This window comes from Pelodiscus sinensis, chromosome 3, assembly GCF_049634645.1.
Source record: "Pelodiscus sinensis isolate JC-2024 chromosome 3, ASM4963464v1, whole genome shotgun sequence".
NCBI lineage: Eukaryota > Metazoa > Chordata > Testudines > Trionychidae > Pelodiscus > Pelodiscus sinensis.
In genome coordinates this window covers 105,677,775-105,700,845 of record NC_134713.1, presented here as the reverse complement: position 1 = coordinate 105,700,845, position 23,071 = coordinate 105,677,775, and the positions used below count along the sequence as shown (strand labels likewise).

Sequence of the window (23,071 nt, the reverse complement as noted above, 5' to 3'; positions counted from 1 at the left end):
TCCCCTTCTCCACCTCCTCCTGCATCCAGATTTCCTCCCAGAGCTTGCAGCTCTCACCCCTTCCCACACCCAAATCCCTCATTCCCACCCCAGAGCCTACACATCCTGCCTCAACCCAGCGAGGGTACGGCTAGACTGCAGGGCTATGTCTACACTCGCGGCTTTTTGTGCGAGTAATATGCAAATGCGGCTAAGTGTGGAATATTGCCGAGCCTCATTTGCATACCTAATGAGCCACCATTTTTTTTCAGAAGAGGCTCTTGCGCAATGCCGTTACACCGATTACTTTTCAGGAAGAACCGCATTGTGCAAGAGGGTTTTTCTTGCACAAGAAGGGGCAGTGTAGACGCTCCTTCTTGCGCAAGAGCCTCTTCTGAAAAACATGGTGGCTCATTAGGTTTGCAAATGAGGCTCGGTGATATATCATGCTTAGACTCATTTGCATATTACTCGTGCAAGAAGTTGCGAGTGTAGACATAGCCCAGGAGTTTTTCAGGATTCTGGAGATATCCCAGAAAAACTCTTCTGCATCCAGGGATGTGTTTGTTCTTCCACTAAAAAAAGTGGAAGAGCAAACGTGCTCTTTCGGTCACCCTATATTCCTCTTTCCACGAGGAATAAGGAAACTTCTAACAGAAGGGGCTTTTTCTGACATTTGGTCCAGTCTAGACAGGGCAAATGTTGGGAAAACCTCTTCCTACAGAATAATTGGGGGGGAAAAGCAGCAGTATAAGGGTTAGGGATAGCAAGTGATGGAGAGGAGGAGAATAGAGAAGAAGGGGCGGGGCAGTAGATCTTGGCTTTTTCTGTCATTTTAAAAAGTGAGTTTGTGTGTAAAAAGGTTGGAAACCACTGCTCTACAGCATCAGGAAGGAGGTAGCGTCGGAAGGGTTGGGGAAGTGGCCCAGGCCTACTGCTCAGGGGGGTAAGGGCAACGCTACATGGCCTGCTCGGGGCTGCCCCCACCCATAGGGCCCTGGGCTGGAACCCGGAGCAAGTGGGTGGGACCGGGTTCCCCGCAACCCTCCCCTCTGGCTGGAAGGGCCAGTAGGGTGGGGAAAAAGGACACTGGACTGGCCAATGATGGAGAAAAGGCTCTGGTAGTGGAGTACCCTAGCCATCATGGCAGTACTAGGGACACTGTGAGCCTCTGAGGCACACACATCCGCCAGGAGGCACAGGACCTACGGGGCTTAGCCCGGACTTCGCCACAGTATGTCTGACTTTAGGCACTCAAGTTTGAAAGGGTTGTCTGTAATCATCACCACAAAGCCTGCAAAAGGAAAAGTACAGCCCTTAATCCCTCTTCTTTCAATCAGAGGTAATGTCTCCATTCCATTCACTTTCATGATATTGGAGTTAAAGGAGAGAGAGATGAGACTGAGGAAATGTATTTATTTTTGTCTATGAACAATATGACAATTATAGACGAGGTTTGATACACAGGAAAACCCTTTTGTCAATTTTTTTTGCTAAATGAAAGCACAATAATCTTTACACATTCATGTTGTTTTCTTTACAATACACAGCTTTCTCAGGTTGAAGCAAAACTGCAAGGACATATCGGGTACTGGTATATTACAGCTACTTACATCATTTAAGAACAGCAAATGGAGAAAAATAAGTTATTTAAATACTGATTTCATATACAGAAAGTGCAACATTGTTAGTTGTTACAGTTTTGTTTCCATAGAGGGTATTAATTAAGGGTGACAGTATCTTGGACCAAATGTATTATTTATTCTAAAAATAATACAGCACAACTGTACAGCTGTGACTTGGTGAATCGACCTCTATTGCTTCTCTTAGGGAGAATGACCTGGCAGAATAATATAATACTTAATGCCCATGCTCCCAGTGTGCATCCAAAGCTAGACTCATATAAGAGCACAGGGTCTGGGACATGAAGTATAGCACAGTTACTCAGATGGCAATACGTGGGTATTAATAGGAGCTTATAATTGTAATGCTGATTGATAATAATTTTGGGCATGCTTCTTCCCTTATCAAATAGCTTTTCAAGTTAGAGTTGCACACAGTGGACACAGAGCAGTACTTGTCTGAGAAGAGAAGATCAGGATTTCATTAACAGTGTTCCCTTTGTGCTTAATCCCAGTAGCCAATGAGCTAACATTTGCTTAGTGTTGCACTTCAAAAGGAAATTTATTGTTGCAATCCCCCACCTGCCCTGTTCACTAAAACCAGCAGGAGAAGCTCACAAGCTGAGCAGTGTAAGGGCTTTTCTAAGAAGAAAATATATGCTAAAATATAACAAAAACCAAAAAGATTGAATGGCAGAATCTAAAAACCAGATCAAAGAGCAAAATGAACAACACAAATCACAAAGACTTTAATTCAGAATTCCCCCCCCCCCCCCCCCCGTAGCAAAGTATTGATAAGTGCGTTTTGATTTCTCCATGCTATTACTTCATCCAAAAGGCAGTTTGGAGCATGGAGAGCTTCAGAAATCCAGATTGTTTCTCTCACCTACGAGGCTCCTCTTATTAATCAGGTTTCAAAAAGAAATTAAGGTGAGGGATTTGCCCTTGATGAGCAGAAATTGTTTTCATTTTGTTTTAGATGATGTTTGAGACTCAAACTGTGCATAGTAAGCAGTCTCTTGCACACCCCCTCTCCCCCAAACTCCTAATGGGCATTCTCCTGCTTACTCTTAATCACTGGTGACCCCACCCCACCTATCAGTGGGTGTCTCAATGCTCCTTTAGCTATTGTTTTCTATAGGCTTCCCTTTAAGCTTTAGAGAAGGATGACAGACAAATCATTGTTATAACAGCCAAGGCCCATACAATAAGCACTTTGCTCTTTTGTAAGAGTTTAGCCATTTGTGCAAAAGCAGTTGGTTATAGCACACATTCTGTCACCAAATATTACTAGTATACCAGTTCCACAGAGAAATGCACTATTAGGTTTTAAGACAAGATCCAGAACGATTTCAGATGATACAAGGAATTAGTTATGCTGTGTTTAATTCTGATGGCAGAATTTAGGGCAGAAGAGATAACAACCGAAGCTGGTGGTAACTGAAATTAAGTAAATAAAATGGACACTCAGAGCCAGATTATCATTTTAGGTAAAATTTACAGCATACCTGATTTAAATAGAGTAGGCAATATTAACAGTGCCCTTTCAGCACTTCATCAATTTGAATGCACTTTATCAAGAAGAAGAATTATCATTATCCTTGTTTTATGAGTGGAAAAATTGAGTCACAGAGAGGGAAGTGACTTGCCTGAATTAACATAGCAAGCTAGTGGTAGGGTTGGTAATAGAGAGTTCTAAGCCTGTGTTCAGTTCACTAGATTACATCTTCCCCTTCACCTGCCAAAGGAAAGCCTATTCTGTCTAAGTTTAAGAGTTTTCACTACTGTAAGTGAAAGAAAAGTACATAGGATATAGACACCAAAAAAATCTAGTTAATTACTATTCATTGTGATCTGTATTTGGTATATAAAATGAATGCCTATGTATAAAAATAAAATCTGTTAGTATCCACAGCTGTGAACGGGAGATTTTACATTGGTTTAGACAGAAAATAGGGTAACTATTTAATGGACATAAATGGTTTGTCCAGCATTACACAATGACACTTTCTTCCAAAGAGAAGAAATATGAAATACTCAATACTAGGCAGACTACAGTATAATTCATAAGATTCTGAGGGTGATGGGTTTTTTTTGTCCATGCAGTGAAATTACTGCTCTGATGCTTTCTATGGGACACAGTTTGCTTTTCTGATGCATGTTGTTTCCTTTGGGCAATCTTTCATTTGAAGAAACCAATGTTTTGAACTGATATGGTCAGAATACCAAGTCAAAGCTGCAGTACAATGATTGACGGTATAACACAGTACATAAAAATATGATTAAAATGAAAAGCAGTTACATATATACAAGCCATGATAACTTTGAACATTTTAGTAACAGCAGCAAACGCAGACCACTGTGAACAAATAGTTACCCTGACAATGAAAACTGCATTTGCAAAAGCACCTCTACAAATAGAAGAGGTTATAAGACAATTTACGAAATTACTTTAACTCAAAATCACCCTAAGTGCCATGGGACAACAACAGGATGAAGCAAGGCTGGATACAGATAAGTGAACACTAGATACTGCTTACAAGCTTATTTTAAGGCAAATAAAAAAGCTGGTTGCTAGAAAGCAGTTACAAAAATGACCGCAATTCTGTACACAAAAGGAGTTGGGGACTCTGTTAGGTTAGCTGTATTGGAACAACAGAAATGGTCAATATTGTAAACTAATTCCAGTCCATTATTTTGGCCCAGCTAAAGGCTCTATGGTCTACAGGAACTATACAAGCAACAGAGATTATTTTTTTAAAGGGCATGTATTTACCATCTGATTGCTAAAACAAGCAAACAAAAACCCCAAGATTTGCAAAACAGCTTTTACCGGTGAGTGGCACCTTGGCTTGTATGTGGCTGTCAGCACTGATGCTAGGTAACAGGGACCCAACGTTACAGAGACCTTGCAACAGAAGGAGGGCTGACAGTGGGCTTATCTGTCACAATCTTGTGGAGAATGTCATACCTTTTTTAGCTTAATGTTCACATGGCCACATGGGGTGCTGTCTGATCACAGGCTAACCCTGTGCACTTTCAGAACTAAAATACTTTGCTCTTGAGGTGTAAGAAAGTACCACACCTCTGTTACCTGGCGGTTGCTTCTTTTCTCTCTTCGTTGCCAGATACAGAAAGAAAGGAAGATCCTCTGAGGAGTATATTTGCCCATCCTTGGGGTCCGCCTGTTTGATCCCATTTGCTGTGTGGAGAAATTAGGGCAAAACTGGTGCAAGAAGCAGCTCAGTCAGGGAGTGCCACATTCCAGAGCATGTTAAATTACTTCTGGATCAATAGGTTTGAAGAGTCTTGCTGCTGCCAGGAGCTTACTTATGTGCCTCTCATCTGTGATGCCAGCTTCTTGAAGGCAAGTTTGTGACAGAGAAGGCACTTTGCTCAGAGTATTGAATCCTGCTTCTGTGAGGGAGTTAGAATACATAGGCAGGCCAATTGATACCAGCCAGTCACTTATAGATGTGATATGTCCAGGAGATACAGGTTTTCGGCAGATTTCAGTGAGCCCTCCACTTGGAATCTGGGTAGAGAAAGAGAAAACAAAATGTGATCTTTTGATTGCTTAGTTTACTCTGTCTTCCTCTGAATCCCTCTGAATAGAAAAAAAAACTATTTCAAGGTATTCTTCCTATATGTATTAGGCAAGGAGAAATGTAGGGCTGAAGAATGAAATCACCCCTTTAAGGAATTATGTCTATCAATGTGATGTTATGTAACCATGAATTGCAGCCCAATTTTTATGGATGGGATTTTATAAATGAAACAGTGTTAACTACTTTTGGATTAATTTGGTAGTAGCCTGTTAAGAATTGCCTTTGAAGAATCTGCTATTGTAATGACTTTTTAATATATTGTAACTGAAGTGACCCAAATTGTATCTGAAACCATGTTTTAAACATTATTCTGTCTTACCTCTGCTTTAAGTTAGGGGTGTGTGAATAGGTCATCTCATTTAAGTGTGAATTTGTGTGTGTGTGCGCGTGCGTGTGCATGTAGGTAAAGGGATCAGACCTCAAAGCCAGCCTCTTAGGGTGACCAGCTGCCAACACCAGCCTGATGGCTGAAGAACAATGTGAGCGAGCCTGTAAGCCCTGCAACAGAATCTACCCAAGAAACAGACAAAAGCCCCATCAAGAAAAAGATCCAAGTTACATCTGCCATGAACTGGTGACTCATGGTCATACAGTGCCCTGGAGCAGTGGGCTAGGACAGGATCTCTGGGCTAAAACATATAAAAAGATGGGTGCAAAATTATAGGATTGGATCTTTTGGTTCTAGGATCATTCTCCAGGAGCACAGGTGCACCCCGGCATGACCTGGCTCCCCTCTGTATGTCTAGACTGGCCAGGATATAAAATTAGGAGTTGGAAGAGACCTTGAAGTTATCTATTCTGTCCTGCAAGTCTAAGTCAGAATCAAGCATATCTAGACCATCTCCGACATGTTTATTTTATCTATTCTTCCAGCCAGTGGGATTCCACAAACTCCCTTGGAAACCTATTCCAGAGCTTAAGTAGCCCTATAGTTAAAAAGGTTCTCCTTTCTAAACTGAACATCCCTTGCTGCAAATTAAGCCCATTATTTCTTGTTCTATCTTTAGCAGGTGTGGAGATCGATCGTCTTCCTTTCTATAACAGCCCTTCACATATTTGAAGACTTATCAGGTCCCTGCTCAGTCTTTTCTCAAGACTAAATGTGCCCAGTTTTCTTTGAACCTTTCCCCTCAGGTAATATTTTTCTAAACCTTTTGTTATATTTCTTGCTGTCATCTGGACTTCTTTCCTTTAGCCATATATATAAAAATTTTTTTTAAAGGAGTGGTGTCCCAAACTGGGTAAAATACTCCAGCTGAGGCTTCATTAGTGCTGAGCAGAATAAAACAATTACCTCCAGTTGCTTACATATGACACTGCTGTTAATGAATCCCAGAATATTAATTAATCTTAATGAGTAATATTAATTAATTCACTAACCTGCAGATCCTTGTTTGCAATACTACCACCTAGCCCAGGGTGGACAATAATTTCTGAACAAGGGCTACTTCAAACGTTTTTTGAAGTGGTTATAGGTCATCTCGGAAGGGTGGGGCCTCACGTGGCAGAGGTGGAGCCTTTAAATAGCAGGTATTGAAAGGGCTTCGCCTCCTCTGTGGCTCCCAAGGAACAAGTTAGCAGGGAATGGGAGCTGCGAGCCCTTTCAATTCCTGCTATTTAAAGGGCTTGCTGCTCCCGGCTTCGCTGCTAGTGCATAGCCTGGGAGCCCGAGACACTAGATCCCTTTCAACTGCTTCTATTTAAAGGGCTCACGCCTTCCCTGGGGCTGGGACAGCTATAGGGAAGGCACAAGTCCTTTAAACAGGAGCAGTTGAAAGGGGCTTGCACCTCCCTGGCTTCCAAGCAATGGGCTAGTATGGCGCTGGGAGCTGCTAGCCCTTTCAATTGCTTCTATTAAAAGGGCTTGCACCTTCTCTGTGCCCATTGGGCAACACGTTGCCTGGCAGCCGAGGGGAAGGCACAAGCTCCTTAAATAGAAGCCGTTAAAGGGAGCTGCGAGCCCAGTCAACTGCTTGCATTTAAGCAGGTCCCAGTGCCATTCGTGTTTTGCCAGGGAACCAGGATACATAAGCCCTTTCAACTGCTTCTATTTGTGAAAGTAGAAAGAATTATATTGTAAGAGAAAGATGAATTATACTGTAATAATTGAATAAGTTGAAGGATCACTGTTTGTCTCTGAACAGGAAAGAAGAAATTATGTTAATGGTGTTAATGTTGTTTGTAGGTATGCAGATCAAAGTGCTAGCCAGGTATACCTGGGGTAACAGGAAAAGAAAACATTAGGGCTGTGTCTAGACTGGCAAGTTTTTCAGCAAATCATCTGATTTTGAGGAAAAACTTGCCAGCTGTCTACACTGGCCACTTGAATTTCCGGAAAAGCACTGATGATCTCATTTAAGATCGTCAGTGATTTGACAGAAATACTATGCTGCTCCCGTTTGGGCAAAAGTCTTTTTCCGAAATACTTTTGCGCAAAAGGGCCAGTGTAAACAGCACAGTAGTGTTTTCTGCAAAAAAGCCCCGATCGCAAAAATGGCGATCGGGGCTTTTTTTTGCGGAAAACCGCGTCTAGATTGGCCACGGACGCTTTTCCGCAAAAAGTGCTTTTGCGGAAAAGCATCCTGCCAATCTAGACATGCTTTTCCAAAAAATCTTTTAACGGAAAAGTTTTCTGTTAAAAGCATTTTCGGGAAATCATGCCAGTGTAGACGTAGCCTAGGTGTGAGGCAGAAAGCAATTGAGATAACCAGGGAGATATAGACAGGAGATTGCTGTGTACTTGATGTGCAAATGAAGATACTTGACTAGCCTCATACTAATCATGTGAAGTTTTGCCTCTCTTTTAATCTTGTTAACTTGGCTTTCTTTTGACTGTATAAATCAAGGCATTTGAATCTTGTATGGTACTCACATTTTCTGGGTGCATTTAGCAGAGCGGCTTTGCTAATAAACAGAGCAGTCTGACAAATCTCTGAGTCCTCTCTGACTCTGACAATTTGGAGGATCCACTGAGATGGCAACCATCTTCACTGAGGCTGTGCAGGACAACCGTGGCAGCTGGCACCTGGGCATTTGGCCTGAGCGGTCCTCTGCCAGAATGGAAAGGTGCACAACCACAGTGAAGTCTACACCATTGAACCTGTTGGTTCCCGCTCTGTTCTGGTAGGGATCCCGGGATCTAACATCAGGACTCTGGTCAGGTAATTATTTCTGGACTGAGGACTGTCTTGTCTCTGTGTCTATCTGTCTTCCCTGTGGTGTGAGTGAGTCTGGGAGCTGTCCCTGTCCGGGGACTGGCTGACCAAGGGGCTCCTGTCCCCGCGGTCTGTGTGACTGGAATCTGCACAATCGCAGCCGCACTGCACCTTGGATAAAATCCTTGGAGTAAACGCAAGGGCGATTGAGGCAGTAGCCTGTGGGCTTCTTTTGTGTGTTGCACTGGGCACCGCTCTGACGAACCCGAATTTCCTCTTTGTGTGATTGGTGTATGAAGTCCTCCTGTATGGGTAACTAGACGTCTAAGCGGGGGCACTTCCCTAAAGGGACCCCGGCTCAGTTTATGTATTTTAGAAAGGGTCCGGACCCCTGTACATTTCTGGAAAAATGGTCTAGATTGACTCTGGGGGATCCCAAATCACAGTGGCCATGCTTAGGATCTTGGGACAAAGACCGAGTGATGTCTTAAAAGACAAACTTGGCCTCCCCAAAAGTAAATTGGCTAGAGGAGAGGTAGATTGCTTCATGCAGTAGTGGGAAGAGGCAAATCATAGATGGACTGAATCGAAGCTCGCTTTCCTTAAAAATTGTAATTATAAGTTAAAAGCTTTATTGGAAACCTCCTCTCCCACCACCAGCCCAAGCACTCCCCTTTACCCTGGCCTCCGAGAAGACCCAGACCGGTCCCACTTGGAGTTATAAACCCTGGACCCACACAGAGCTCCACTCAATTGTAAAAGGCTTTCCAAAGCCCCAGGAAAATCCTACCAAATTTGCAGAGGAATTTTTGCTAGTGTGCAGTGCCTATGAACCCTCTGAGGCAGACCTCCTGCAACTGTGTAAGCTACTTGTAACCCCTAGTGAGCATAAAAAAAAAAAAGACTCCTGACAGCAAATTGGCCCACCGCTGAGCGTCCTTCTATTTTGCCAGACACTGGTCCCGACACTGCCTACCAGAACAAATGTAAGAATCAAGCTAAACGCCTGCATGAGGCCATTCCCCAAATATGGACTCCAAAAACCAACTGGACGACCATATATTGCTGTAAATAACAAAAGAGAGAAAGCCCAGGCAACTATCACACCCAACTAACTGATGGATTTTTTTCTGCAACATTCTGGTATACAGCCACCAGGTGAAAATGGACAGGGCGCCCTGGCGCATGCGTTTGTTAATGGCCTCCTACCTACTATTAGCAGTATGTTAAAGTGAATAAGTGTTGGATGGGAGGCCAAGACCATGGACAAATTGCAAGCAGTGGCAGAGCCTTGCCACTGCACTCTAAACAGGAAAGAGGAGCAGTCCTCACAAAAGTTAATGGCTCTGCATATACAGCATTATTCAGGGCAGGGCAGACAGTACCGGGAACAGGGAGGGTACCAAGAACGGGGATGAGGTCAGAGAAGGGGTCGTGGGACTGGGTTTTTGGGATTTAGAGGTTTCAGCTCCGGTCATGTCCACCCTGCGGGAACAAAACATTATTGTCCCCTGTTCCACCCCCTGTAACACCTCTAATCTCCCAGTTTGAAAGGCCGATGGGAAATCATGGCTGTTTGTTCAGGATCTTCGAGCCATTAACCGCATTGTCGTACCCACCTTTCCTGTAGTCCCTAACACCCAGCAACTATTCTGGCTTCTATCCCGCCAGATGCAACTCATTTTACTGTTGTTGATCTGTGTTCTGCTTTCTTTTCTGTCCCGGTTCACCCTAAGTCCCAATATCTTTTTGCCTTTTCTTACAAGGGGCAGCAGTACACATGGACCACACTTTCCTAGGGGTACACAGAAAACCCGTCTTACATTTCCCAAGCATTAGCCAGAGACCTCGCTGACCTGGTCTTCCCCTCTGGGTCCACATTGGTCCAATATGTAAATGATCTACTCCTCTGTTCCCCTTCATTATCTGCCTCAGAAACTGACTTAGTGCTTCTCACTGCCCCCGCCTTAGGGTTGCCTAACTACAGGCAGTCTCCGACTTACGTCGGATCCGCAGTTACAAATGGGGCTGCCCCGGAGTACACGGGCGGCGGGACCTCGTGGTCCCGCCGCCCGTGTACTCCGGGCGAGAAAAGCTGCTCCGCATCTCCCTGGTCTGCAGACCAGGAAGACGCGGAGCAAAGCCGCTACCCCCCCCCCCCCCGCGGCTTTGCAAAGCCTCGGGGAAGCCGGCAGCAGAGCAGCCCAGGCACACCTGAGTTGCCTTGCTGCCCGAGCCCCCCCGCCACTTTGCAAAGCCGCCGGGGGGGGGGGGGGCGGAGGGCAGCGGCTTTGCTCTGCGTCTTCCTGCTCCGCTGCCGGCTTTGCAAAGCCGCCGGGGGGGGGGGGGGGGGCGCCTCGGGCAGCGGGGCAACCCAGGAGCGCCTGGGCTGCTCCGCTGCCGGCTTCCCCGAGGCTTTGCAAAGCCGTGGGGAAAGCCGGCAGCGGGACAGCCCAGATGCCCCGCGGCTGTCCCGCTGCCGGCGTCCTCAGAGGCTTTGCTCCCCGTCTCCCTGGTCTGCTGGTCTCCAGCAGACCAGGGAGACGGGGAGCAAAGCCGCGGAGGACCCAGGCGGCGGGACTGCGGTGCGTCTCGGTCCGCCGCCCGCATCTTCCTGGTCTGCTAGGGTGTGGGGGGGGGGGGGGCGCAGCTAGTACCCCCCCCAGCAGACTAGGCTTTTCTTCGGGCCCCTGTGGCAGAGCAGCTGGGGTGCTGCCGGTTGGTCCTGCAGCGCCGCTCTGGGCGCTACTGGACCAACCCAGCAGCACCCCAGCTGCTCTGGTCTGATTCAGCCGCTGCTGGTCAGTTTCAGCAGCGGCTGAATCAGGACGCCTGGGGCAGAGCAGATGGGGTGCTGCTGGGTTGGTCCAGTAGCGCCGAGGAGCGGCGCTACTGGAGCAACCCAGCAGCACCCCAGCTGCTCTGCCCCGGGCGTCCTGATTTAGCGGCTGCTGAAACTGACCAGCGCTGACTACAGGAAGCCTGAGGCAGAGTTGCTCTGCCCCAGGCTTCCTGGAATCAGCTGCTGATCAGTTTCAGCAGCAGCTGACTTGGGACGCTTGCGGTTCTTAAGTTGATTCTGTATGTAAGTCAGAACTGGCGGTCAGTTTCAGCAGCGGCTGAATCTGGACGCCAGTTCCGACTTACGTACAGATTCAACTTAAGAACAAACCTACAGTCCCTATCTTGTACGTAACCCGGGGACTGCCTGTACTTTAAGCTTTTTACTCTTTTCTGCCCTGAGCAATCTGGTTGTGCACTTGGGGTTCTTACTCAGGAGCATGGTGACAAAAATCATCCAGTGGCTTATTTCTCTGCACCTTGGATCCTGTTGCCCAGGGTATACGCCCCCCGTTTGTGTGCTGTGGCTACTGCGGCACACCTAGTCAAAATGTCTGAGTTCCTTGTCCTCCACTCTCCTCTTTCTCTCATGGTCCCTCACTCTGTAGAAACTCTCTGGCTACAACGTAATACAGCTCACCTTTCCTCCGCCCGCCTCACTAGGTACGAACTTTTACTGCTTTCGGCTTTGCATATCACCATAAAGCACTGTTCTCAGTTGATCCCTGTCACTCTACTTCCTCTGTCTGATGACGGTGAACCCCACGACTGCTTTGCAACTGTCTCTGCTGTCACCGTCCCGCGCCCCAACCTTTCTGATGTCCCTCTCTCTAACTCCAACCTTGTGTTATTCACTGATGGTTCCTGCTTTCAAGACAGCCAAGGTCATCTCCTTGCAGGATATGCTGTGGTATCACTCTCTGAAACCCTTGAAGCTGCACTTTTACCTTCTGTGACCTCAGCACAAGTTGCTGAACTAGCTGCCCTAACCTGCGCTTGCTTTCTGGCTGAGGGACGGTCCGCCACATTTACACCAATTCTCGATATGCTTTTGGGCTTGTACATGACTTTGGCACCCTCTGGCAAGCTTGGGGTTTCCTTACCTCTGCTGGTACCCCTATCAAGAATGGCCCCTACATTGCTGCTCTCCTGTATGCAGTTTTACTCCCATCTACCTTAGCTATTGTTAAGTGCCCTGGCCACTCCACAGCACATACTGATGTTGCTAAGGGTAATGCATTTGCTGATGCCACTTCTAAACATGTTGCTGCCATAGAACTTTCCCCAGATGCATTTCTCGGTTCCCTTTCTTTTTCTGTACCACCGCCGTCCCTTTCTGACCTCACCCTGCTCCAAGACTCTGCCCCAGAAGCAGAAAGACTCCTGGGTCACCCAAGGTTGGTCTCTACACCCCGATTCCCTTTGGCACTCGCCTACTGGTGCTTTTGTGGCCCCCTTTTCACTCTAACCATCTCTGGCCGCTCTGCTTCACGGTGTTTCGCATGTCAGAAAGGAGGGGATGGTCTCTGTTGTAACTAAGGCAGGATGGTGGGCCCCCCATTTCAGCTGTCCCAGTGCCATTAGCGTGATGCCAGGATACATAAGTCCTTTCAACTGCTTCTATTTAAAGGGCTCACGCCTTCCCCGCAGCTGCTGGACAACATGTTGCCTGACAGGCACGGGGAAGGTGCAAACCCTTTAAACGGAAGCAGTTAAGAGGGCTCGCCCATTTCTGGCTCCCATGCAACACGCCAGGGGGCAGGGCCTGGAACTATCTCACGGGGTGGATCAAAGTCCTGGGCGGGCCGGATCCAGCCCACTGAGAGACTTTTGCCCACCCCAACCTAGTCAGTTATTTCCATTTTGTAGTTGTGTCTGATGTTTCTTTCCAAAGTGTAGTATTTTGCCTTAGTCTTTACTGAACTTTGTCTGACTGATTTCAGACCAGTTCTCTAATTTGTCAAGATGGTTTTGAATTCAAATTCTGTCCTCTAAAGTGCTTGCAACGCCTCCACTGTGGTGTCATTTTCTAATTTTATAAGCATACTCCCCACTCCATTATCCAAGTCATTAATGATATTGAATAGTAGCAGACCCAACATAGATGTCTGAGCAAATGATTGATAACTACTGTCTGAATGATTTTTTTCAACCACCTAAGCACCCACCATATAGTCATTTCAGCAAACAACATTTGCCTAGTTTGCTTATGAGAATGTCATGTGGGACTGCATCCAGAAGCCTTACTAAAATCAAGATATGACATCTGCTGCTTCCTTCCCTATTCATTAGGAAAATAACCACGTCAAAAACAAACAAACAAAAAAACCCCTAGGTTTCCTTAGCATGATTTGTTCTTGACAAATCCGTGATGACTCTTCCTTATAAAATTGATTAATAGTCTGTTCAAGATTGCTTCAAATAGTCTCTTAAATACCAGAGGGAGAATTTCATTAGTTTCTGCTGATTTATCTAACTATTCTTAAACTTGTTCCTTCTCTGTTCTGACTTATGGTCTCTTCCCCCTTGTTATTAACATTAATTGTATAAAGCACCTGCTCACAATTCACTTCTTTAGTGAAGACTGAAGCAAAATAGACACAACATCTCAGCCTTCTTGGTATAGCCTGTTATTAGGTTTCTTCCTCCACTCAACATAGACCTATACTTTCCTTCATCTATCTTTCTTGCTATAACATGACCAATGTTCTGTCTAATATTTTCTGCGTGTGTGGAATATTTTTTGTTATGTGCACCAAGACATGTGAAGATGTGTACCATGAGTTACACATACTATTGGCTGTGGGCACTCTGCTAAACAGCTGGGCAACACTTGAATCTTTCCTGGGTGGCCACCCAAGTGCACAACTTACAGGGAACAATGCACGTGACCGTTAACATCTATTCACACAGTTAAAAGAATGCAATTTAAACAATGACATTCTTGGTAGCAGATTTGTCATTTGAAGGAGAAGGAGCAAAAAACTACCATCCTTTTAAGAATATCATCACTGAACTCAGGCTTCATAGAGGCCTTCTATACAAGTCTTGGCCTTCATCTTGGATTCACTCCAGAGATAGAGCAAATCATTTCATAATGTCCAAATACTGAGCAAAATCCAGACATGTTTTTTCTCCTCCTAACTTCTGGTGTGTACACATTAGCATAGTAGTGGGCAACCTTTGGCGCCCCTGGCTTTCTCCCTCCCACATATAGCTTTAATGCATAGGGGGACCAGAGGCCCACAATTACTTGCTCATGCTCCCTCTGTCCCAGAGCTAGAACACCAGAAATCAGCTGTTTGTGGTATTACAGGTCTGGCATGGAGGGAAGGAAGAGGAGGAACGTGAATCAGGTGATTCAGACGCTCCAAAAGTGCTGGGAGGGGAGAGGAGCAGGGAAGTGCTGTGCTCTGTTGCTCCGGTGCAAGAGAAATGCACGGGGAGGGGAATAGCCAGGGCGTCCATGAACCACAGATGGAGCTCCAGTGGGCCATGGGCCTTCTGAGGTGAAGAAGGGCTACTCATGCTGCCCATCCACCATTTCTGGTTGCCCATCCCTGCATTAGCAGCTATGAGAAAGGAAAGAGCCTGAGACTGATAGAAGGCGGCACAAACTAAGAAGAGCCTTCCATTTGCTGTCATTGTTCCGAGCACAACACGGTCCTGATTCCAAAACTTGTATGTTGATTCAAGACATTTCTGCTTTCCCTCTCACGTTTGCCTTTATTAACTACACATCTGCCTTTAAACAGGAATTTTATTGTGCTCTTGGGGGCATTTCCTCGCGGCATTTCCTAGACGTTGAATGTTTTTGCAGTGAAATTTTCGGCTCATTTTATTACCACATGTTGCTGTCTCGTCCCCTAACTGAAAAAGTATGCCAGCAGAAAAGCAGTTCACATAAAGTAGTAGCCAGGGATAAACAAGAAAAAGATGCTACAACATATTTTTCATTAATATTTAAACAAGAGGTGGCCAGAATCATCCAGCTGTGAGTTTCTCTCCAGGCAGGTAAGTATAGCTCTAAATACCAATCTGTATGATTCAGATTCTTGGACTGTCCTGTCACTATGGAAACAGAGTACTGACCTTGTCTATTGTTTTTAGTCCTCCATAGACAGAAAATTCTCAGAAAATCATAAGCAGCTTTGAGGGCTTTTCCCATGATTTTGATACTTAGGAGCATTTGATAAGTAAATAAAGGGTGGGGATAAGGGGAGAAAGTGATGGTTCATATTTTAACATGGTCATTTGTTTAAATTCATCCTTTGACAGTAATGGCATATGGAAAATGGAACTGATGTTACTCCAGTGCTAAACAGTCTGGGTATGTCTACACTACAGCGCTAATTCGAACTAACTTAGTTCGAATTAGTTAATTCGAACTAAGCTAATTTGAACTAACGCGTCTAGAACTAAAAACTAGTTCGAATTAGCGTTTTGTTAATTTGAACTAGCATGTCCACATTAAGTGGACCCTGAACAGGGCTTAAGGATGGCCGGAAGCAGTGCCGGCAGGGCATCAGAGGAGGACTTAGAGCATGGAGATGCTGTCTCAGGCTAGCCGAGGGCTGTGCTTAAAGGGTCCCGACCCCCACCCCGGACAGACAGTTCTCAGGGGTGCCCCGCTTGAAAACCAGTCCTGGCTTGGAGTGCCCGGAGTGCCCACACTGGGCACATCACACCACTCGGCCATCAGCCCGGCTCCACTTGCCACAGGCTGCCATCTGGGGAGAGGGGGCAATTGGGGGGCTGCAGGAGAGCTTCCACCCCCAGAAGCCCACAGAGCCAGCCCAGTCCTCCCTATCGGAAGCTCGTGCCCCATTCCTCCCTCACCTCCTTCCACTTACCCTTCCCTAGCCCCTTTTCTTGATGTACAAAATAAAGGACAATTGTGTTCAAAAATGGAATCTGTCTTTATTGAACAAAACTGGGGGAGACTGGGAAAAGGAGGTGGGAGAGGGGAGGGCAACTAAAATGATCAGGGGTTGGGAACAGGTCCCATATGAAGAGAGGCTAAAGAGACTGGGACTTCTCAGCTTAGAAAAGAGGAGACGGAGGGGAGACAGGATAGAGGTCTCTAAAAGCAGGAGTTGGGTGGAGATGGTGCATACAGAAAAGTTCTTCATTAGTTCCCATAAAGAAGGACTAGAGGACACCAAAGGAAAGGAATGGGTAGCAGGCTTCAAACTAGTAACAGAAAGTTGTTCTTCAGAAAGCAAAGAGTCAACCTGTGGAACGACTTGCTGCAGGAGGCTGTGAAGGCTAGAACTAGAACAGAGTTTAAAGGGAAGTGAGATCAAGTATGGAGGTTGGGTCCATGGAGTGGTATTAGCCAGGGGGTAGGAGTGGTGTCGGCAGACAGGCTACTGGGCTAGATGGACCTTTGGTCTGACCCAGGATGGCCATTGTAAGCTCAGGGCTCGGGGGTCTCAGTGGACCCCCTTGATTTTCATGCACACCTGATCCTGGGTGGCCAGGCTGGCAGCTCTCCTGCCCTAGACGGCCACCTTCGTGTGCCTAGTGCGGAGATCGTGGACGAGGTCCATGATGTCTGCACTAGCCCAGGCGGGTGCCCGCCTCTTGCGGTCCCGGGCAAGCTCCCGGGAGCCGCCAGCTTGGTCCCGGGAAGAGGGGGAGGGCTGGGGGGCATCGGGTGGCTGGCTCGATCTGTGCCAGGTGCAGGGTATGCTGGCTGGGTGCTGGCAGGCTTGCACCTGGCACTGGCACCGTAGCCAGCCCGTGCCCCTTTAAGGGGTCCGGGGCCGGGAGGGGGGCATAGAGTTTCCCTGGTATTGGCCAGAGTGGCCATCAGGGAAACCTGGGAAGCCTTAGCCTCCCACTAGTTCGAATTAAGGGTCTACACAGCCCTTAATTCGAACTAGCTAGTTCGAACTAGGCTTAATCCTCGTAAAATGAGGTTTACCTAGTTCGAACTAAGCGCTCCGCTAGTTCGAATTTAATTCGAACTAGCGGAGCGCTAGTGTAGTGCCTATTAAAGTTAGTTCGAACTAACGTCTGTTAGTTCGAACTAACTCTGTAGTGTAGACATACCCTCTAATATCTACAACCTGCAGAAACACCATTCCATTGGCATCAGGACCAGTGTTAGCAGTCTCAGAGATACCAGAGACTAAATGTGCAGGGAGATGTAACTTTTCTCTCAATACAAGAAGTGATTTTCCATGCTGCAACACATAGGAGGGAAGGATGAGGGGTAGTGTGCCATGCTGCTACCTGTGCTATATCTGCATGAACATGGACCGTCTCCTGGGCTAAGAAACCAGCACACTTAACCATCATTTCAGTAAATTTTAACTAGGTGCTTATGAACAAAGAACATGGAATGCAGAGACACTCACTGCCATGCGGTGCTGCTTCCTCAACTGCTTCACTCGGATTTGGTCCATGTTTGTAGCAACGTCCTTTTCAGGCTGCGCTAGGTCCTCAGAGTATCTCTGCACCAGAGCTTCAGGAACCCCACAGCGACCATGCTGCAAATTGCCACCCAGCCAGGAAGTAAGGAAGGCAAAGGACAAGAAAGAAAACCCAGAAGCAATACAAGTCAATAAAAGAGTTACAAACATTAAATGTAAAATAACCAGGGGAGCTTTAGATCTGATCATTATCAATTTCCTGGGTCTTGACTTGTACAATTTGGGAGATGTCTGGCAGATTTAGGGAAATAGTGATCAGAATTAGTGGGCATTAGGAACACAGGGATGGTCACAGCAGTGATTCATCAAAGCCCATCATCCTGTCTCCAACAATGAGCCAATAGGCCGTTATGGAGGCCTATGACAAGGAACATTTCTTCCTAGCCACCCATTAAAAGTTGGCTTTTGCTCTTATGCTGGATATATTTTACCCTTCCAAAACCCTGGGCTACATCTAGTCTGGCATGATTTTCCGCAAATGCTTTTAATGGAAAAGTTTTCCGTTAAAAGCATTTGCGGAAAAGCGCGTCTAGATTGGCACAGACGCTTTTCCGCAAAAGCACTTTTTGCAGAAAAGCGTCCGTGCCAATCTAGACGCGCTTTTCCGCAAAAAAGCCCCGATCGCCATTTTCGCGATCAGGGCTTTTTTGCGCAAAACAATACCGTGTTGTCTACACTGGCCCTCTTGCGCAAAAGCATTTGCGCAAGAGGGCTTTTGCCCGAACGGGAGCAGCATAGCATTTCCGCAAGAACACTGACAATCTTACATGAGATCTTCAGTGTTCTTGCAGAAATTCAAGCGGCCAGTGTAGACAGCTGGCAAGTTTTTCCACAAAAGCAGCTGCTTTTGCAGAAAAATTTGCCAGTTTAGACACAGCCTTGGTGTTTTACACCTTTACAATTAAAATTCTATTTCCACATCACTAGATTCATATGCCTGTCCCTCCAGTACTGCTATTATAGTGAAAGAGAGATTCCCTCATCATCCATAGCCATTATGCTAACTTCATACAGTCTTTCGGATTTGTGACTGACTCTTTTAAACAGGGCAGCAATAATCTTTTCATGAACTAAATTTAATATCCAGCGCGAATTAGAGCAAACTGGAGCCATGGTCCTGTATGTGGAACTTAGTTGGAATTGAGCTAGATGTGGCTGTTGAATATTATTTGTATTCAGGTAGCACCTAGAACTGTTATTCTGGACCAGGACCCCATTGTGATAGGTGTAATACAAACTAGGGATGTAAAAACTGCCTAAATTGGTTAACTGATTAAAAGATGAGCAGTGGGGACTACTTGGGCCCCACAGGCAGAGGGGGCTGCTAAGGCCCTGCAGGCCTGCTGCAGTAGGGGTCCTCCCAGCCAAGCTGCTGTGGGAGGGTGGGGCAGGAGTGGCAACTCCCACTGACTAGGTCCTCTGCTTAACCAATTACCCAGTAAACATGCTGGCAAGGGGGTAATGCTTACTGGGTAACCAGTTAACTGATTAACATTTTGCATCCCCAATATAACCATAACAAAGAGATGGTCCCTGTGGAGTGGGATATATAGCTTCCCTCCCAGCAGCCAGGAAGATGTGGCAGGAATGGGAGATGGAACTGTACATCAGTGTTTCTCAATCAGTGGTATGAGTACCCTTAGGGGCAACTTGAGAGACCTAAGGGGTGGGGGGGAGTACGTCAACACAACTGAAATTTGGAGAAAACTGAATTTTTGTTTTTAGTTTTACAGAGCTTTATTATTTTTGTACTTTTTACACCCAAACATTTCATCGCCCTCCCAACTTCGATTCAGTTGTTTTAACAAGTGTGTTCCAATGGTAGAAAAAAAATGTGTGTCTAAAAACTGTAGGCACTGGGGACACTTAATTTTTTTTTTTAAAACAGGGGTACTTATTTTTTTTAAAGGGGATAAGGTTGAGAAACACTGCTGTACACTATACTCTTTCATTGTATCACTCAGTGTACCTTCTGCACTATGATAACAGAGTGCTTTCACATATCAGTGGAGCATGACAGCGCCATTACAAAATTATGGCCTTGTTTTCTGCAACTTGATCAGATAGATTTAACTGTTCAGGGCAGAGTATCACTGCTTTACATCATTAAAATGCAAACCATGTAACTGGACTGACTTTCACCATTTATTCTCTTTGTTGCATTTTACCCAGCATGGATATAGGACTTCAACTGATTAGTTTCCCCTTTTGCTTTCCCAGTTCAAAATCAATCCTCAGTTGAAGTGTGTGTATCTATATATTTTTTCCAAACCCTTTTATTCCCGTAAAGGCTACTCACAAGGTTTTTGGACAGACAAAAAATGGACATCAAAACAAGCTGCCTAATGTCTAATGCCTGTTGCTGGTTGTGTAATTAATAGTAAGTCTGCAACTTTGGGTTATTGAACTGCCTCTATTCTCCCCTCAAAGTCAGCATGGGTCCTGATTTTCAGAGGGGCTCAGTTCCCATTTAGGCATCTATTTACACATGAGATTTTCCCAAATGCAATAGCTCTGCACACTGGGTGCTGGGTTCCTCCATCTGAGAGTACAGTACTGAGCTCTTCTAAAAGTTCCAGCTAAGGTTTCTGCACCCACCTTAGTTCTGAGAAGCATCACTGGTATGAGATAGAAAAGACAGAATTAGTGGGCATCATTGTGCTGGCGTAATCAGGGTCAGCCTGGATCCCAAACTCATGGGAAGTGGGAAGATGGCTATGAGTTGCCTTCTTGTTACCTCCCTACTCTTCAGCAAGGGGGACTTATGTGGTTCTTTCCCCTCCCTCAAACCCTATAGCTGGAAAAGAACAGGCCTATGCTGGAAGAAGCAGAGCTTGCAGAAAATGCAGAGCTCAAAGCAACAAGGCCCCAATACCAGCTATTTACTTGACTGTTACTGAAAGGCTGGCTTTGGGTGTGAGGCCTGAGATACAGAGAACAGACTAACAACAGAGTGCCTGAAACATATTTCCATCTTTTCCAATGGTTTATAGAGGACAAATTAGCCCAGTTGCTGGTGAACAATGCACCAGACACAATGAAAAATTAGCTGTTATAGAGTTAAAATGTTTGAGCAATAGCCCCTTCTCACCTTGTCTGAATATGGTTCCTCTGTGAGATCAATCTCTTCAGACTGCAACTTGTTTTCTACCAACATTTCCAGATCCAGTCCTCTAGTACAAGAGACTTTCCTGGATAACGCAGGGCCTAGCTTTACCACATGTTGCTGAATGCTAGCAGTCTCTGGAAGCTCAGCTAACCAAGGGGGCAGCGTGCTTGGTGGGGTGCTGGGCTGCTCAGAAGAGGGCCTACAAGCAGGTATAACGCAGCAATCAATGGGGCTGGATGGATTGATCTTTTTTACTGGCAAACATGGTGCATCTGGACTGGAAAGGGCTCCACTTAGGGTCATAGGGGGATGATATAGTCCATTAGAAAGGCGTTCTCGGCTTTTTTTGGCAGGGACAGGTGGTGGCTGTGAAGGATTTTTTGACTGAATTCTTGCCTCGCTCATGCCCTTCTGGTCAGCTTTCAGTCCTTTCTTCAGGACTGAAGGATTATCAGACCTTTCAAGGATCTGAATACTTTTGTGAGACTTCTCCAGAGGTGTCCTTGTTACACTGTGTATAACTGAAGTAGAATGAACCTCCCAGCATTTAGGCAGGTGCTGAACAGGGGCCCCACATGAAGTCTCTGTTACTGAGCAGTCCAATGTCCTAGCTTTTCCCTTCTGAGAATCAGCAGTTCCTTTACTTTGCTTATGCAAATTGTCTTCTGCCCTCATGCCACCCTCAGGAGCCTTAGGCTTCAGGGCAGAAACAGTCATCTTTTTCGATATATCCAATATACCCTGAGGGAAAGAATCTACTTTCTTGCTAGTGTTCTGTAGGTCAGTGCTGGATTCTCTTTGGAGGTCATCCAGTGACTGAGATCTTGGCCACTTAGCCACATTCTGGGTGCCATTCAGAGTCTCACAGCTCCGACAGACAGCTGCTGGTAAACTTCTGCGGTTCTTCTTCAGATCTGTGATATTTGGAGGCTTGATGCAGCTTTTGGGAGCATGATGCTTGCAGCTCAACCGGATATCCTTCTTCCCTTGCTGAAGAGCTTCCACTGATTTAGTTAAAGGCAGAGTTGGATAATTTGGCAATTGGCTTCTATTAAAGCAGTGCTCACTGGCTGACTTTGTGGGCAGCAGAGAGGTCTTCCGAGTCTTGCCTAAAAACAAAGAAATTACAAACCATTGTGGGAAAAATATACAAAAGAATCACCTCCAGGTACATGTATCATCATTAAATGCCTTTGAAACACAAAGATTCTTCATTGGGAAATGAAGGCATGTCTAGGTCTTGTTCCTTTTTTCTGGTGTCTAGCTGGGTTAATATACCTTTTTTTTTATTGTAGTTATATCCTATAAATTATGCTAACAGATTTGACTCCTGCAGAGAAATTGCACAGTGACTGTTTACTAAGGGAAACCATGAAGCAATTTGAATTATTTTAGGATTGCATTAGCCTCTTTCCAGGGCTGTGTTTACCAGTTGAGGAATGTTATCAGTTAAATGTCATATTTTGAAAGGGATAAGTGTTTCAAATGGACTATCCATACATTCGTCTTAAATCTGAATGTCCTCCTAGAATGGAAAGTCTGGGAAGTATAGTAATATTTTTCGTTCACTGTTTGAGACAGATCATTTTACAAGAGCAAGTTCTGCATGTTCCATAACAGGTATGTTTTCATAGATTGGTTGATGGAGATGACAAAAAGCTCTGTAGGTCTTACTAAGATGCAGCCTCATTTTTAAGTCTTTTTTTATCTTAAGACAGAGAGTACTGTAAAATGTAGAACAGTTACTGAATGATTGAATCATTTTATGCATCTTGGAACTGGTGATTTTTACTGTGTAGAAAAACAGAAAGTTCACTTACATAATATACTTTCTATATCTATCTTCTTATAAACTTCTAGTCAGTCTTTTGCATGCTGTATAGATTTTCCCAGTATTGGATCCTGAAGGTCATTAAAAACCTTCTTCTATGAAAGCAAAATGTTCCACATTCAGCCATTCCAGAACCCAAAACCACAGCCCTCCTTGTTACAAGACTAAGTTTGCAGCAGGTCCCCATATCTGGAAGTAGTTTCCATTGTATATAGGAGTTACAATTTGGTTCAATGGCTTTCAGCTCCCCCACACTATACAAATTGTTCCAGCACCCCTGGTTTGGTATCTGACTGTCAGGCTCTCTCTATCTCATACTTCATGGTCATTATTATAGAGTCCTCTGACCACACTGTGCCTTCTAGTTATATTTGTGCAACACCATTAGCCTTCAATGGGTGCCTGCATTAGCACAGGACATGCTGAAGGCTCAGTCCTGTGAGAGCTGAGCACACGGTCTCAACATGCAAAGTACTTACGCAAATC

The 23,071-nt window shown here is 45.5% G+C and overlaps 1 protein-coding gene across 11 annotated transcripts in view; it reads right to left on the bottom strand.

Moving 5' to 3' along the window:
* Nucleotides 1-1,378: 1,378 nt before the first annotated feature.
* The window catches only part of SASH1 (SAM and SH3 domain containing 1), an 843,335-nt gene continuing 821,642 nt past the window's right edge, over nucleotides 1,379-23,071 (bottom strand). For all 11 annotated transcript variants that reach the window (XM_075924386.1, XM_075924390.1, XM_075924391.1 and 8 more), the window contains 3 exons: nucleotides 20,737-21,863; nucleotides 17,571-17,702; nucleotides 1,379-5,136 (listed from right to left, as the gene is read on the bottom strand). In XM_075924386.1, the coding sequence (XP_075780501.1) occupies nucleotides 4,876-5,136; nucleotides 17,571-17,702; nucleotides 20,737-21,863 (1,520 nt within the window). In that variant the 3' untranslated portion in view covers nucleotides 1,379-4,875. The remainder of the gene's footprint in view (nucleotides 5,137-17,570; nucleotides 17,703-20,736; nucleotides 21,864-23,071) is intronic.